Source organism: Pyxicephalus adspersus, chromosome 2, assembly GCF_032062135.1.
Source record: "Pyxicephalus adspersus chromosome 2, UCB_Pads_2.0, whole genome shotgun sequence".
NCBI lineage: Eukaryota > Metazoa > Chordata > Amphibia > Anura > Pyxicephalidae > Pyxicephalus > Pyxicephalus adspersus.
Window position 1 is genome coordinate 6,873,838 of NC_092859.1, and position 17,713 is coordinate 6,891,550.

General features: G+C 38.1%; 1 protein-coding gene across 4 annotated transcripts; it reads left to right on the forward strand.

Moving 5' to 3' along the window:
* Nucleotides 1-219: 219 nt before the first annotated feature.
* Nucleotides 220-17,552, forward strand: LOC140322763 (uncharacterized). Of its 4 annotated transcripts, none has more exons than XM_072399353.1 (10): nucleotides 220-335; nucleotides 2,040-2,420; nucleotides 6,266-6,598; nucleotides 7,537-7,908; nucleotides 8,465-8,623; nucleotides 10,210-10,237; nucleotides 12,354-12,394; nucleotides 13,400-13,446; nucleotides 15,352-15,432; nucleotides 16,120-17,552. In XM_072399353.1, exons 1-10 carry the CDS (start codon nucleotides 299-301, stop codon nucleotides 16,237-16,239), a joined length of 1,599 nt encoding a protein of 532 aa, XP_072255454.1. In that variant the 5' UTR covers nucleotides 220-298; the 3' UTR covers nucleotides 16,240-17,552. The 4 variants fall into 4 exon arrangements, with proteins under 4 accessions (XP_072255454.1, XP_072255455.1, XP_072255456.1 ...); XM_072399354.1 differs by having other exon boundaries at nucleotides 15,352-15,402; XM_072399355.1 differs by lacking the exon at nucleotides 15,352-15,432.
* The last annotated feature ends 161 nt before the right edge of the window (nucleotides 17,553-17,713 follow it).

A 17,713-nucleotide genomic window follows, 5' to 3' on the forward strand; every position in this document is an offset into this window, starting at 1 on the left:
CTGTACTAACCCTTTGATTAGAACTTCTATCACACAGAAGTGAACCATCTTCCATGGTTTTGGCATACAAATTGTATCTTTCCGCAAAAATGTAATTTGGATCTATGAGTCATTATCTTTATGTTATTCCAGTTCCCCAAAGTTCTATAACATTACACATTACTTACTAAAAAAATTCTGTATTTCTTCACACTTTTGTTTCACTCATTTCCTCTTCCTGCACCAAATACACACAGCAGACAATACACCGGTTTCAACACGTCTTCCACCATCCAGATACCACACCTTGTATGGAGAGATGAGACTCTTTTTATTGATCAGTCTCTGTTTTCTAGGTAAGTGCTAATACTGTGTACATTCACCAGTGGAAGTTATTATTTAGAATGAATGTGTGGTCAGTTTGATCTCAGGAGGATTTGAAGCAGAATTCAGTGATTGCAGATGAATAATATGCAATTTATTCATCTTGCAATTGTCAGCTTCCAGAACAGCAATTTGGCTCCTTTAAAACACCCAAATCTATAACAGTTGTATGGTATATGGTAAGATATTTTTTTTTTCATTTTGTGGATTAGGATTTACCTAAGAAATGATAACTGTATTGGTTTTGTGTTGATGTTTTGTACAGGATATGTTTTACTTTATATTAGTTTATCAATAACCTGCTGGGGTCATCCCGAGTGTGGCTCAGGGTAGATTTTACTTGCAAAAAGCAGTAATCCCAAGTCGGGGTTACCAAAAACATAAAAAACCCACTTACCTTGTCCCTTTGGTGTCCCCTGGTGTCCTGCTCATCCCTGCAGGTCCTCGGGACACGTCTTCGTTCTTCGATCTTTAGCCAGAGATTGCAGAGACGATCTCCGTTGTTTCCCGGTGACATCGGTGTATGTGTCAGTGTGGGTGGGAGGCATGGCGGGAACGTTAAATAATTTTGTATTAGTTTCAGTACAAAATAACTGTATTGGGTCCAACACAAGGAAATTTTTATATAATATATAAAATTATATTTTTATAATTATATATTATACATGCTACTGTACAGGTTTATTACAGGTTTTAGTATTTTTATGCACCCTTGTTTTAGAGAACAGATTGTTTTTTTTATTTAAAGTTTATTAACACATTTATTACATTTATTAAATATCGGACACATTTTGTTGAGTTATGCTTAAGAATTATAAACCTACAATGTTAAAAAAATTTCCATGCAAAAAAATGTAACACTAAATACAAGCATATTAAGAAATGAGCAGACATATCATCAAAACTTTTACTTCACATAAAAGGGTAGATAACCCTTTTATGTAAGGTAAGAACTATTTCTTTTTTTATTTATTTGTTTTTAAGCCTTTTTTAAAATGGGTGAAGCACGTCCTCTTTTGTATCTGTTATGCTACACTAATATCCTTGAGACTGGAGAAGATAGACTGGCAAAGCTTGAATTGATTTGGTCCAGGATTGAATGCATTTACCAGCTAATAGCAAATTATTAAAAAAAAATCAATTCCAGGTTTGCTGGATCGCCAAGGTTCTCCCATGATAGTCTAGCTTCTCCAGTCTTCAGTTTGATGGCTCGCATTATCACCTGAGGAAGCCCATAGGGCGAAAAGTGTCGGCCCTTAGCCCTTTGTTCTACCTAAAGTATTTGTTCTAAATGGAATTATTGCTTTATATAGGAAAACTCTGTCTAGTAAATTGAGATTTGTAACCAATGGGGTCACTTTGATACATACCTTTAATCACTTACCTATGTGTTGAGGTTGCTAATTGCTTAATGTAATCATTTGACAATCCTTAAATATATCTGCCATAAAAGAAACCTCTTTCTTCTACTTTCTACCTTCTTTTTGTATGTAATAAACAGATATGGCTGCTTCAGTGTACATTTAACATTACTACTAATACGGAGATTTTAGAATTTTAATAATTATCATAGGTTGATAAGATCATATTCATAACGAAGAGCTCTTCCACATTATTTATAATATATTTCTTTTTAATGCCTCAGTGTCAAATATTGTCTTGTTTGCTAATTGTAGGAATGATGGAGTCTTCAAGGCCTGGGTGTGTTTATCAGGTAAAGACTCGGATGGTGAAATCCGGAGATTCTGTTACCATTTCATGTTCATACACCAACACTGAAAAATGGGGTGAGAATGTACAGATCATCTGGGTGGAGGACAATAGACAATTTTGCTCATATGACAGCCAAAGGATTTTTCGTCCTTCCAGCAATGTGATAGAGAAATATAAAGAACGACTCTACAGTGAGAAAGATCCGTACAGGAACACAACAGAAACTATCACAATTACAGGTCTGAAACCAACGGATGGACCTAAATTTTGCTGCCTTCTATACGAGAGTAAACATAATATTCCAATCAAGCAAAATTTATATGGAACTTTACTGCAATTCCCAGGTAATTTTTCTTTACTTTTGTGGCTCTATTTTTTATATGATTCTAATGTCAATTATCTTTAAATTTGTTCATAATTTCCACTTACACATATAGCAATTCCTATTGCGACAGCTGTGCATGAGTCAGAACAAGTGATTTATTTTACTAGAACTGAAAGGAGAAATGTAGAGATATTGGACAATCTGTTGGCAAATTTCAGATGAATTGACAGGGAAGTCATTCATAAATAGAGCCCTTAGAGTATTATAACCAATACCAACTCATTTACATTACATTTTATTTGTTGTAACTGTTCAATAAAAGTGTTAAAAAATTTCGTTAAATAACAAAATGCCAAAATAGAGACACTGAATGTGAAAAACCAAATACACCCTATAATTCAATAGCTTGTATAACCCCCATTACCTGCAATAACTTGAAGTCATTGCTTTCCGTAGGGTTTTATCAGTCTCCTACATTTTTCGCTCACTGCTCCTTGCAACCTTGCTTCAGTTCATTGAAGTTTACGGACATTCAGTTATGCATGGTTCCTTTTCCATTGTCCTGTGACTCAGTTTCAGCTTTAGCTGTCACACAGGTGGCCTCACATTCGACTTTGGAATACTTTGGTATACAGAGGAATTTATGGTTGATTCAATGGGCTTGATTTATTAAGCATCTCAAAGACTGGAGAAGATAGACTATCATAGGAGAACCTGGCCCAATACTGAAAACATTTACTAAGCACTGATGATTTTTATGAAATTCGTTCATAGTCTATCCCATAGGTTCCAATCTATTTTGGGTCAGAGCCCACTTTTTCAAGGGGTGATTAGCGCACCCCTTGGGTAAACTATACTATACATTGAAAAACAAGACAGATGTTTTAAATTATTTTATTAGAAAACATTAACAGTATTGGTGTATTACTCAAAATTGAGAAAATTGTGGTGATTAGCTATTTCATAATATTTAAACAATTTATATATAAAATATTTAAATGTTATGCAGCGCTGTACAAAGTCCATAGTCATGACACATACTGTCCCTCAAAGGGGCTCACAATCTAACGTCCCTACCATAGTCACACGGGGAGAGAGAGAGAGAGAAAAAGATGGTGACTTTAGGGCCACCCCAACCAAACTTTGTGAATTGCAAGATGTTCTTCTGAACCATCTATCATCTTCTTACTTCTATCAATTAATCACTCCAGCATAGAAATCCTTAAAGACCATGGTGTCAAATAGTTCTGTTTAGAGTTCTGATTGGAGCTAGCAACCTCAGATTGGAACTCCAAGTTTGAGCAATCCATATCTCGATCCAAGAGAGAGAGGTACGCTTGCCTTTTCAGCGCTGGGTCCCAGGCTCATATCCAGGCCAGGCCACTGTCTGCATGGAGTTTGCATGTTATCCTCATGTCTGCATGGGTTTCCTCCCACATTCCAAAAAAACATGTGGTTAGGTTAATTGGCTTCCCTCTAATAAAAAAAATGAATATAATATTATTACTGAGATAAGCTTGGTGGTATTTTTCCAGCTATGTGTAACAGGCACCCCAGCAGCCGCTCAGTTCCTGGCACTACAGTGTCTCCAGATTTGATTCCAGGCAGCAGTGAGCTGTACTGAGTGTCTCCCCCTAAGCAGGGTACCATGTCTGCGCACAAACTTAAAATTTGGTGAATGGGCAAATTTATATTTGAGGCACCACACCGCACAGACAATTGGCAGTACCCTAATGCTCATTGCCATGGAAGTGGCCCCCGGGGGTCCCTAACATGCAAACTCAATTTGGGGACCCTGTTGAAATAGCTAATCACTACAATTTTTCTTTATATAGAAAATTAGATACCCTTTTGTTTTTTTGTGTGTTTTTTGTTTCATTAACTGCCTTTAAAAAAAAAAAAAAAAAGGCAAAGCCCCTCCCCTCCCTGTTATTACTGCCACAGTAGTAAAGACTGCAAGGGAGTGCAGAGCCTCCTGGGATACGCACATCACAAATTCCAGGAGGCTTGGGCTTTGGGAACAGCACAAGGGGGTCTTTTCTGTTATTGAAAAAAGAAAGATGGTGATCTCACACATGCGCATAGAGATTGGCATTTCATTTTCTTTATAAATACAACATCATACATCACAGATCTGTGCAAATAAAGGTGTCACCGTTTTTATTTTTAGAAATGGAAGTTCATTAAGGGTGTTCCCCTTTCTTCACTAATAACTTTAAATGTTGAGCCACCTCATTAAGCAATCATATATAATGTGTAAAAGAGGAAAAAGAATGAGGTTCGCGGATTGTATGAAATAATATATACGTGTATTTAGTGATAGTGTCAAAGAAAAACTCTTACATAATGCAATCAGGTATTTTACCTTGGTCCTGTTAACACTTCACAGGACCTAAGTAATATATACGCTCTTGTAAGGCCTTGCTCACCACCAGTACTCACCAAACACCAGTCCCCCCATCTAACGCTGCAATCTTAGCCTTTAGGTTGCCCCTGCTCGGCCACGGGCCACTGGTTGGACCATCCCAACACAAGGACTTACTGCCCAGGGGATGGTGTCTGGGGATGGGCTGGCAGAGGACCAAGAGCCCGCAAATAAAGCAGTACCAAATTTCCAACAGGGACAAGTTAGGAATACAGAGCAGGGGTCATTCACAGGTAACCCGTACACCAGACGAGGTACACACGGCAAGGCAAGAGCAGAGTCAGGGTGACAGAGAAATAGTCAGTCCAGGCAGCATAAATTCACAGGCTGGGAAACAGGCAAGGTCAGCAACAGACAAATACACACCAGCAGCAAGTCAACCTAGCTTAACGCTACAACAGGGACTGGGGATTGGAAAGTCCCAGCAACCAATGACAGCACAGGATTGAGTCAGGAACTGTTCTGCCTCTAAAATCCCGCACAGCTGTGCTGGGGATCGACGTACACGCACGGAGGGAGAAGAAGCCGGCCGGCTTCTTCTTCTATGCCGGCCTGCTTCTTCTTCCCGGAGAGGGCACCCAACACTGGAGGACAACGCTGGAGGACGACGATGGATGATCGCAGCGGGACCAGGTAAGTGATCGATAAACCCGAACTTTTCTCACTGTATGAAAATACAGTGAGAAAAGTTGGGGTTTATCGATAATTGTAACTATTTTAAGCCCGTACCAAGGTTGGGCTTATCGCTCAGCTGGTTAAGGATGTACTTGATTTTTCACACTGCTTCATCATTGATTTTTATTTCCATAAATGATTGCATGGTGTAATAGTGTATTATGTCATGTGTTGTTGTTCATTCAAGGTTGTATTTACCTATTGAACAACCTGCTAGGGACCTGATAACATCACAGGTAACAATAAAGCTAAAAAATCAATGCAGGCACAATATACATTATATGTATATATATAAAGGATTAGTAAACTGCAACATTACATTTTCGGGTTGAGATTAAGTTAAAGGCAACCAACTCAAGGCAAAAATAGTGCTAACAAGGTAGTAGAAGGTTGTTGGTGATGTAAAGCCAATAAGAATGCACACAGCATATTACAGACAAATCAGTTCAGAACTACTTCATGTTATATATTATACAAATACTTATATATTTATATACTCTAGAATTTTGTTTTTGTTTGTTCTTCTGGATACAGATACAAATCTGTACATCAGCTACTGAGCTCTGTAAAACATTGTTTTTGTACAACTAATTGCAAGGAAATTCATGTTCCTATTTATTGTACAGCGCTGCGTAATATGTTGGCGCTATACAAATCCTGTTTATTAATAATAATAATAATAATAATGTTTTTCTTTCTTCTTCTTTTCATTCCTCTATTTATCTTTCTCTACTCACCCCCTCTAATGGATGTTTTTTATTTAGATACAGAATCTATCACTCAGCTGGATGAACTGATAGCTGTTTCCAGTGAAGAGATCACCATTCCGTGTTATTACTCCAAGGGCACCTCGGATATTATATACCTTGAATGGAATTTAGCAGACCCTAAATCTAACTTATGTACTGATACAAACATACTAAAATCAAACCATGCTCTTCAATATGGCTGGTACTCTGTGGTGAATTTCACTCATGATATTTCACTGCGTATTCATAATGTTCATGTAAATAATCATCAATCAAGTTATTGCTGCGTTGTCTCTACCGCACAAAGAACTCTGGGGAGCAATCAATTTACAAGGCTGATTGTTGCAGGTAAAATACAGCACACTGGTACTGAGAAATATGGAGGATTCCATTGCTGACCACTTTACATATACATCTATTTGGGATCCAGGCCCGGAGTGTCCTGGAAGGAATAGGTGCGCCAGGCCCCCCATCCCTCTTCCAGACTATCTGGACCTGGATCCCAAGTATAGAGCTGCAAAAATACAGCACAACATTTACTTACATTTTCATTTCTTTTTCCATCTTTCTAACCCTCTCTCTTATTTCTATCTCGCTCCCAAATTTAAACAAGCTTTATTGCTTTATACAGTCCAAATCCGTGTTAGCAGTATCCAAGCAACTGGAGAACTATTACTAGTTGGAGTGGGGTAATAGAAAATTTTCCTAGGCCGTGGGTGCTCTGGCCTGTATAGGTTTAGGTCCTGTATGTCTGTGTAATCTTCAATATTGGGTCCGGTTTGTAAGTTTAAAGTCTCTCTTGACAAGTAGGTCTTCTTTTCTTTTTTTTTTTGGGGGGGGGGGCTCCTCACAATCTCTCTTTCACTCCTCACTCTCTTCTACTCTTTTGGTAACCTTCTTCCACTCCCCTCTTCCCTTGCTTTTTCTAATATTCTGTATGTGTTTTTTTCTTTAGCTACCATTTCATCTAGCGCAAGCTTTCTCAATCCTTTTACCTCTGCGAACCCTCAGAATTTCAGAGCTAAAACTATAGAAGGTCAATAGAAAAATACATCTTACATTGGTGTCCAGTGGGAAAGTTTGCTTCTCTTACAGATACCCTAAAAGAGCTTTATTGTCATGCTACTGACTTTTCCAAGTAGCAAAGGCCATGAAACATTGAGGTCACCATTACATGAGAGGCCAATGGCTTATATATAGATTAGATCCTGTAGTAGATCCAAGATTTGGATTTGCTGAATTTGCTGATCACATGTACACATTGATATTTTTTCCTCCACATCTAGGTTACCAACCATCCTGGGATCAACCAACTAAAGAAATTACAATACAAGAAGGACTTTCAGTGAACCTTTCCTGCTCCTACGCCCTTAGTTCTCAGTATACAGAGAGAGATATTGTGCGGGTGAATGTGTACTGGAGAGTGGGGAATGTAACTGGACCATACGCCTACCACCCCTACCAGCAAATAATTAATTCTACATATAGACAGCGGACACAAATAACAGGAATGACTAATCTAATGATAAACGGTGTAAAGATGACGGACAACAACTCATTTCACTGCTTTGTGGTGGTCAAACTGTGTGCAAGTGATGACTACTATAATGATGAAATTTATTATGGAGGAGGAACCAGACTGATCGTCACTGGTAAAGGTAATGAGTCTCTACATAAATATTTATCAATGTCTGGTGCCAATCATTTAGGATCACTACATGATCTTTTAGTGTATGTGAAGGAGGATTTTTTGTAATATGAAACAATAATGTTTTGGGCCTGATTTATTTCTTTATATAAATTGGTGCTCTTTATAGGTATATTTTTATTACAAATAAACAATTAGCACAGGCTACACCCATAAAACTGCTGTCACAGAACTTTATATGTTTTCTAAAGAAAGGACACAGCAGAAAATATTTGCTTTCAGACTCTCTCTGTCTGAATAAACATCCACACATACAATAGCTATCATAAAAGTTAATTTGCCTACAAGTACATTCCTTCCGCAGAGGAGACTGCACAATACAGTGCTTAGCCCCGGCATCTTCCAGATTCTGGGAACAAAGCCAGCTGTTTAAGTTTTTTTAGTAAACTAAAACAAAAGACTTTAATTCCTTTTAATTAAAATATGGGCACAGAAGTTACATTAAAAGTGGCTCACTTATGTTTGATTCATTAATAACTACAAACAGATTAACTCTTTTTTGACAGATGTGTCCATTAGAGCACCACCTGATGGTATTGATGATACTCACCCTGATACGAGCAGTCCCATATCTCAAAAGCTCATGTTCATCATTATTGCTGTCTCCTCCTCAGTGATTGTCCTGATAATCCTCATTGTGATTTTAATCATTTTGAAGGTAAAAGGTGGGTACACTCAATATTTTCAGTGTAATTTCAGATACACATGCCTGGCCCATTCACAGACATAACAGGAAACCATATCTGTAAACCTAACCTACAAAACTTGTTGGCCTGTTCTTTGACTGCTGATAAATATTGACACTATAATATTGCTGGGATGAAACCAATTGGCATCTCTACAAGTCAAAAGCAGCTAAAAATAGGATATGCAAAGAAAATAAAATACTGCTTTTTCTAGGTACAATTCGGAACATAAGCATGTTGGTAGTAAATAAGAAGGAGCAATGGTTATGATTAGGGTCACTGGCATGAATTGACCTGGGGACCTAGTGGTGGACATAATATCCAACAGGTCCCTTGATAGGTTTTGTGACTCCCTTCTCTTACAGTCAAGCCATCATCACTTTACTTGTGACCCTAAAATATTTTTTTTCTGCAAACCCAATACTAACAATAATTCTTCCTGCAACCACAACACCAACCCTCTGTAACCCTAACACTATGCTTCAAACCAAGCCTCCCTATAACTATAATACTAATCATTGTAAGTATTGTGATCATTCATGTAATAGTATCTCTAAACATCACACTATCCCTCCTTAGTACTCTAATAGTATACATCCCTATTACAGGGTGCCATGATCCTCTATGACATCAAAGGTTGATGGCCAACATAAGGCAGAACCAAGGACTGTACATAAAGGACAAGGGCATTTTCAGGGCAGGCAGCTGGCAGGGAATGTCAGGGCATGGGGAAGAAATGTCCACAACAGAATAGGCAAGGACATTTCAAAGCATGTAGTAGTCAAGCAAATGGCATGATGTCAAGGTGTGTGGATGGCCCATGGAATCTGGAGTACTAACCAGCAAGTGAAGAAGACTACAGGCCAATAGTTCCAAGTCTTAACTTATAATGAACCCTTCCTGTGCCTTAGTCCAACATCTTCAAGACTCCAGGAGTGTCTAAAGGTTGTGGAGACTCTCAAGGGTCTGACCAACTCTTCCCAACACTTTCTGGTGGACAAGGGAGGGATAACCTCTATTAGAGGCTTGTGAAATAATGAAGATGCAGGACAATTCACTGAAAAAAACTTCTGATTCTAGATTGATATGCTTGGCATGAATTACCAGGCTTTGTGACAAATTCACTGAGAGCTCAAAGAAATGTAGAGATAAAGGAGGGCAACTGCATAGGGCAGAATAATAGTACGATGACTACAACCAAATTCAAAAGTCGTCTCTTGGAGGACCACAAACACGCTTCTTATGGTGAGACAATTGTACCTCTATACATACAGTACAGAGAGTTGTCACCCTAGGACAAATGTCATCAGGGCAGGATGACCAGGTATTAATAAAGCAAAAAAAGCTACCTTAAAGGACTGGTAAGCCGAAAAATATAATCTCTTTTCATGGGTTTATGGACACTTTATTAAAAACCATCTATGTGCTTCAATAAGTGATTAAGGAATTGTATCAAGTGATTGTACTAGATCACTGGCACTGTCAATTATACTTCTTACCTGATATTGGTGGATGACCATAGATAAAAATGTAAAATGTAATTTTTGGTTATTTCTTCCTTTCAGGTGTTATTTGTAAAAAGAAAAACAGTTTGTAAGTATGAATCTATGACCTTAAAGCTACAGTGCTCTTTTCTGCTCCTATAATATTGGACTAATGTTCTTTAACAACTATGGTTTAAGTTTAACACCAGCTGACAGACCAGATTTTAAAGTTCAAGTGGGACAATTTGGGATAGAAAGGTTCCCCAGGGTAAACTTCTATATATGTTTTCTTTAATCATGAATTAAAGGGTTTGTTCTCTGCAACTTTGCTCATCAGAATCTAAGCCCATCTCTGTTCATGGACTGTAGAAGCTTTTCTAATTTCAAAGCTTTAGGTCCAACTCAACAGAGACTGTGTTGGACCTCTACAAAGACACCATAGTCCCTACACAACCAGCATGGGTCCTTCTCCTCTGCATGCTGGTTGGGGACAAACATTTCTACTCAGTCTGTGGCCTATAGGTCTTAAAACACCTTTCCCTTGTGTGCTCAGGTAGAAACAGAGGAGTGGGTGTACAATGGGCCCAATCAATGATAGGATCTGCCAGGCAGTAGAAAATGTCATAGGTTGTGAATACATTGTGAAAGGACCCTTGATTGTTCAGATTCTGGGGTTTTTCTAAATTTGGTGTTGTTGCACTGTGATCTGTCCTCTAGGTTATCCAGTTAGGCTTGTTTGTGGCTCTTTGTCCTGGGCAACCAATTGGTTGCAAGCTGAGTAGTACTCCACCAACTTCAATTAAATATAGATGATGAAACCCCAGAGGTTTTGAAGAATGGAGTAAAGTTTTGTGATAAGTGATGAAATATCACCTTATATGGAATTTTGAGGAGAGACAAACTTGTTTTGATGCTTGAGGGGATGTATGATGGAGGTTATGGTGTTGGTACCACCTAGCAGGCCCTGGAACAGGCTTAGTTTTTTTGTCTCATAGGTTGTGAATACAATGTGGAAGGTCCCTTGGTTGTACAGATTCCAGGATCCTCCTAAATTTGATATTGTTTCACCTGTCCTCCAGGCCATCCAGATTAGCTTCTTTGTGGTTCTTCATCTCAGTATGAGTCAACCAATTGGTTGGGAGCTGAGCAGTATTACACTTCAATTCAATATAGATGATGCAACCCGTGAGGTCTTAAAGATTGGAATCAATTTTTGTTCTAGGTTATTGAAATATCACCTTGTATATATAGAATTTTGTAAAGAGACATGTTTGGGTGCTTACAGGTTGGTATGTAGGGTTGGTAGTCCCCCCAGAAGGTTCTGGAACAAGCACTTAACTGAGATTTGAGCCACCACAAGAGATTGAGCAGTATGCTGTAAGCTTGCTGCAGCAAATGCCGGGTACTGAGCTTCCATGTGTGCAGTGATGTCATGAAGACTGCTGCCACTATTTGAGTGTCATGGGGTAGAAGTATGGACATTTCTGCTACTAAAGCTGCATTTTAGTAGGGGTGCAACAGTAGGGGTGAACAGAAGCAGTCACTGGACTCAATTGCCGAAGGAGTGAGTGGAATGAGGACCACCATTTGGAGCTGTACCCTAAGGTGACCATATTGAAGTCATACCGGCCACACTCCAATGGCAGTGAATGGCAGTGAATCTGATATTCACCTAACATTCTCTGGTGCAACATTAACAACTGATATTTAAAACACATGGACCTGGCAGATTCTCCATCAGAAAATGTTTGGTGAATGTCAGATTTACTGCTTTATAAATAGACCTCTAGATATTTTGAAATAAACATTATTAGGCTGTTTCAATATTGATTTATTTTTGTGGTTAGGGATTCCCTTTAAAGAATGTATTAATAACAAATAATTTCCTTTATTTTTGGTTTTATGACCAATTGGAAACACTGCTGGTGGTGAAGATATCTTCCCATGAATTGGCCCCAATCTTGTCAGTTTTTTTGGCCATTTTAAATATGAATAATCATCATTACAGTTTGGAATAGAAGATTTGTCAACTTTGAGAATTATCTGTGATTTTCCTATTCCAATTTACCAAAAAATGAAAAAACGAGAAGCAAAAATGATTCACATGTTTGTAAGTTGTAACATTTTTTACAACTGTAATACGTTTTGCATTTCCCTGAATTATGAGTTACTATTTTGCAGTCTTTTTCACTAAATCTAAGTTACCATTGTTTCTTTTTTCCTAGTTCTGAACAGCAAATGAACTCCATTCAGGCTGCAGGTGGAGGTATAGTAAATATACAAATGTCATATTTTAATAAAGTAAAGATTCTGCAGTTCATATTTAAAAAAGTAAATGGTAGAAAATCAGCCCCATCCCGGTTTATTGTGCTGGACAGGTATCGGTTTATGACTGGCAGTGTTAGTAGACTGATCCAAATAACCACTTATAAAATTTAGTATTTAAAGAGAGAAGAATTCCCATTGGATTGGTTTTCGATTGCCATTAAAATTCCAAGAGATCATATGACTAGAATCCCTTCCCCATTAATGTTATCAGTTTATTAAGGAAATAGTATGCTTCTTTAATGGGTACTATGTATTAGAAAAGTGTTATCAGACAGGGACACCTTGCAGGTAAATAGTACAGTTCGGTTATTTTTCTTTTCACCCCCACACTATAAATGACTGGACAATGATAGAGCAGCAGCACAGCCCTTTAAATATACATATCAATTCAATACCATACAATGAACCCTGGGCAGATAGAAAAGGCAAACATTTATGGCCTGTATACCCTGCAATCATCAACACATCACTTTTTTATTGAAAGACATGTTATGGAAAGTCAAAGAAATACGCCTGAAAAAAAAAGATAAGAGCTCATCTGTCTGCTACTTTTGTATTAGTCCAATCATAGATTGAGTGAAGGCAAGACCTATATGTGTTACTGAATTGCAGAAAATAGATTGGGTACCCGGCCCTGGTTGATGTGTGACAGAACTCTATACCATATATACTCAAAAATAAACCAAGATTATTTTTCTAGTGGCATTTTCACTTTTATATTTGAGTATGTACAGTACATTTAGGAACTGGCAGAATATAAATACAAATTCTTTGGCGGAAAGGACAGCATTCATCTAAGTATTGTGTCTGTTCATTTAGCCTTTTGTTCAGCTTTAAATGTTTAAATGAAAAAGTTTTTTCTACTTGGAGTTCAGTTCAATAATGTAAAAAGCTTGGCAAGTTTTAGTGAAATTAATTGACTGAGCTTTTGAATTATTTCCAGGTGATGTGACAAGCGAGGAGACACCATACTGTGAAATAAGCCCAAAGGTGAGGTCCTTTTGACCAAAGAACAGTTGTACAAAAATATATATAAAATATATGCACATAGTATATCCAACTGGTGCTTTAAAGATACATTTTAATTTATAAAATATGTCAATCAAAAGTAGTTCAAAAGTATTGACAAATTTAAAATGGGTGTATTGGTATCCTAGTTGGATACTCTTAGATGAGGGGCTTCGGATTTAATTAGGGATAGATAAACATTCTTTGAAATATGCATTCTGTAATGTTCAGTGAATGTTCTTTGAAATGTGATGAATTCTCTTTGAACTTTGGTGAATGCTCAAGCCAAATCCCATGGAAGTCGATTAGAACTCTTTGAGCATTTCAGTGCAAGTAAAAACAGCTCAAGAACATTCAGTCAGAAGAGAAAATATCTTAAGAACATTTATTCCTTTAGGTGGAAGATTCATCTCCCATGGAATAATCCTATGGATAATACAAATATTTGATTCTACTACATTCACCCTAACTGAACATTCATTTGCCAACAGTCAATTTTTCTACAGCTGTCCAACAATATTAACATTCAACATTCAAAAACATTCCATCTGTGCCACTCCACAATATTTTATAAATACCCTTAAGTCAAATGGATAAATATTGCCTTATTTGCACATAACTAACATAAAGGCACATTCAATGAACACAATGTTATGCCGTATGGTTAATAATGGTTTGATAGTTCCGATTCAAGTTGCTTGAAGCTCAGATCAAAGTCCTTCGGAATTTGCATTGGAATTTAGAATTTGAGCCATCTGAGTTCCGATCTGAAATCACTATAACTGCATATTGTCCTCAACTGACACCTTGTGGGACTGGATCTACCAATGACAGGAACTCTGCCCAGATGGGTGCCTATGCTGAACACTATGACAGGAGTTGGGAATACAGCCCAGCTAGACAGAGATCCTGTCATTGTGTAGAACCAACTCCACAAGGAGTTACCCAGGACCACCCAACAGAATTCCTGACATTGTTCTGCCAATTTGGCTGTTGGATGATCATAGCAATAATTGTGTGGAGCCAATCGCATAAGGAGTTAGCCTACGCACACACGTCCAATGGTTCTCATCTGATAATCGGTTCAGGGTTAATATTGGATGAGAATCTGGCTTGTGTACATCGCTCATCATCCATCGTCTGGATCCTGGTAGATCCACGGATGATGGACACCTCCCTTTTTCATAGAGCAGAATGGCGCTGTATGTACAGCACTCATTCATGCATCGTGTGGTCATTAAAAGGATCCTGAAAGACCCTTTCCAATGACAATTTTTGCAGGTGTGTACATAGCCTTATCCATGGAGATGTGTCCCTAGCTGTCCCCTTGCTGGATTAGCAGAAAACAATGAAAGAAGCTCTATCCTGCTGAGTTCCTGTTATTGTTCAGACAATATATCTAATCTACCTAAATGGATTAACTAAAGCTATGCACACACGTTCATTGGTTCTCGCCCAATAATCGGCTTAGGGCCGATATCGGATGAGATTCTGGCTGGTGTACAGCGTCCGTCGTCCTTCAGCCGAACGACTGTCCGGACGGATCCACGGACAATGGATGACGGATGATCCTTATGCAAGCGAAGGGGGAGAGCACGCAGCCGGGTGCCGCTCTGTATGTACAGCACTCGTTCATGCATCGTGCAGTGTTTAGTCCTTGGAAAGGATCGTGAAAGATCCTTTCCAACAGCAATAATTGCACATGTGTATGTAGCCTAAGTGTACAGTTCAGGCAATGTAGCCTTTTGTTTTTATTTCTTATTTGCTCTGAGCACATCTAGTTACAAATATAACTCCAATATACAAGCATCTGTTGCTATATCGATTGTAATGTTTAGCATTCTTGAATAAAGGAGGTAATAGAATTTGAATTTTGGGTGATTTTAGGTACCAGGGAACATCCCATTGTTTGACACTGATGAAGTAGGAAAGTCTGAGGTAAATACACAAATGGAGGATGGAGAAGATGTAAGTACCCCAAAGATGTATGGGAAGGGAAAAATTACAATTGTGAATATGCTTGGTTTTGATACATCATACATTACCTGAATGTGAGGTCTCTTAAGACTATCAACCGGGCCCTAGCCATGATATATGGTTCCCCAAGCACCATAGGTTTTGTAGATGGAGCAGTTGAGTCAATCTGCCTACAGATTGAAGGGGTGGAGTCATAGCTATGTGTGTATTCCAGCTTAAGCTACTGATTTCTTTATATTTTTTCAACAAAGAAGATAAGAAGAATGTGGAAAATGTGAAAATGAACCCAGAGCTCCACCTGCTGGCTACCGAAATATAGTATCCATAATGTTTGTTCAGGCTATATCCAAATCAATCCAATATTTCTCTTCCTTAATTTTAGATCATATCTAGCATATTTGTTTTTGACCATGTTCCTGTAGCTAAAATAAAACACTTCAATATCGGGAGCTTAGTTCGCAGCCCCAGAAGTACACCTCCCAATTGCTCTTTCTCTACAGACAGTGCATAGGCCAGCTCCAGGAACTATCGGGAAATAAATCACAAAGCCATGGAAACATTCCTTACAATTCACTTTCCATGGATTTCTGGTATATTTATTCTCTGTAATTTAAGGGTTTTCGAATATAATGAGTTGTTATGTGGGACTTACATTTTCTTAATTTAACTTTTTTCCAGGATAATCTTCTTTATGCCAAAATCAACAAAGACAAATTTAAAGAGAAACGTCCAGCTAGCCAAGCCAAGCAGAATGAAGAGGTAGTCTACGCTGCTGTGGTCACAATGACCTCCAAATAGGTTTTAGGTCCGGTCAAAGTCATCCCTAAAGCTGGACTCCAATTAGCCATAAAAGGTCACTAGTTTATGCCCCTCCCCCTGGAAATGAAAAATTAAATGTTTGTTTAGCCTAAGGGAACAACCGGTTTTGGCTCCGAACACCCGATCCTACAAAATTGGTTTTCTTTACTTGCCGTACTGATGCCTCCTTTGAATCGGCATCACATACAATGTAGTACCAATGAAGTGGTATGGCTGACACAAGTTCATTTAAACCTCTCAAAATGATATAAATGTAATAAAAACAGTATTAATGTACAAATTTAATATATGTAAGTTTACTTATTCTTTGTTTTCACCTGGTGATCCGGCCAGAAACATAGTTTATCTCCTAGCCTAATAATACTCATTCACTTATTGTATCAATAAAAGTTGTCATTCTGGGTGGATTAAGACTTCTAAACAACCCCTTTATCTCAAAAATATTGGAAGGTGTTGTAAGATAAATGGAGTTCTGTCCAGGTCAACGTGAATAATCAAGGAGAAAGAAGAAAAAGACATCATTCCTAAGCTCTGGCATTTGGCAACTATGCTTTTTTAATGGCATATGTGTTGACCTGGAGCAATTAGAACAGAAAAGTCAGACTTCTAGGTCATGACCTAATTGAAAGCTATTGCATCAACCTACCAGCCACTCAAATAGCATTTACAAAATGATAGGTCAACAATGGAGGTCTCCAGAGTTCTCCTAGGAATGGCTTCCACATGTACGTAGCTAGCATTTTGTGGAGACCTAAATGAGCTAGTTTAAAATGAAATTTCAAATCCAAATTGATGTGTTCACGTGTTTGCAATAAAGAGTGATATCAATGCTATATTAAAGAACTATATTTTAGACTGTTGTGTGCTATAAGTTTGGTGAAGGTCCTTTTCTGATCCTGCATGAGTGGCCTTCAGAGCACAAAGCCAGCTCCACAAAGACAAAGTTTAATAAGTTTGGTGCAAAGAAACTTGAGTCCTAATCCCAACTCTACTGAGCACCTTTGGGATGAATTGGACAACAGTTCAAGATGAGGTCTTCTCCTATATGGCCTGATTGTTAGTTTCCTCTGTTGCTCCAATGTTTTTGTGCCTGGTTTGTAATGCCAGTTTCTGTAGTTTAGCAATTCTTCAGCAATGTGTCATTTTTTCCACAAGTATTGAGTACAAATGTCTGCATGGTTTCCACACCAAACTCCTACTTAACCCCCTCGTTGCCTTTGTCCCAATGTCACATATTGGTATTTGAATGTAATGTACATAGTTCTTTTCTGAATAAATTGTCATGATTTTAATTCTTTTTTTTTTGTTTGTTATTTTTTTTATAGTCTGACATTTACACTCATGTTGATTTGCCCCCACACAACTCCTGTGTTCATTTGTAGTTGTGTTATAGGTTTGTTGTCATTGTGCTGTGCTGCCTGATCTTAGCACTATTGTATACAAACACACTTCC

What these genes read in the sequence shown, in the direction of transcription:
- LOC140322763 (XM_072399353.1), top strand. Translation starts at nt 299, where the DNA reads ATGAGACTCTTTTTATTGATCAGTCTCTGTTTTCTAG. An exon ending in AACTTTACTGCAATTCCCAG is followed by an intron (nt 2,421 to 6,265) that starts GTAATTTTTCTT and finishes TTTTTTATTTAG; the next exon opens with ATACAGAATCTATCACTCAG. An exon ending in TACAAGGCTGATTGTTGCAG is followed by an intron (nt 6,599 to 7,536) that starts GTAAAATACAGC and finishes CTCCACATCTAG; the next exon opens with GTTACCAACCATCCTGGGAT.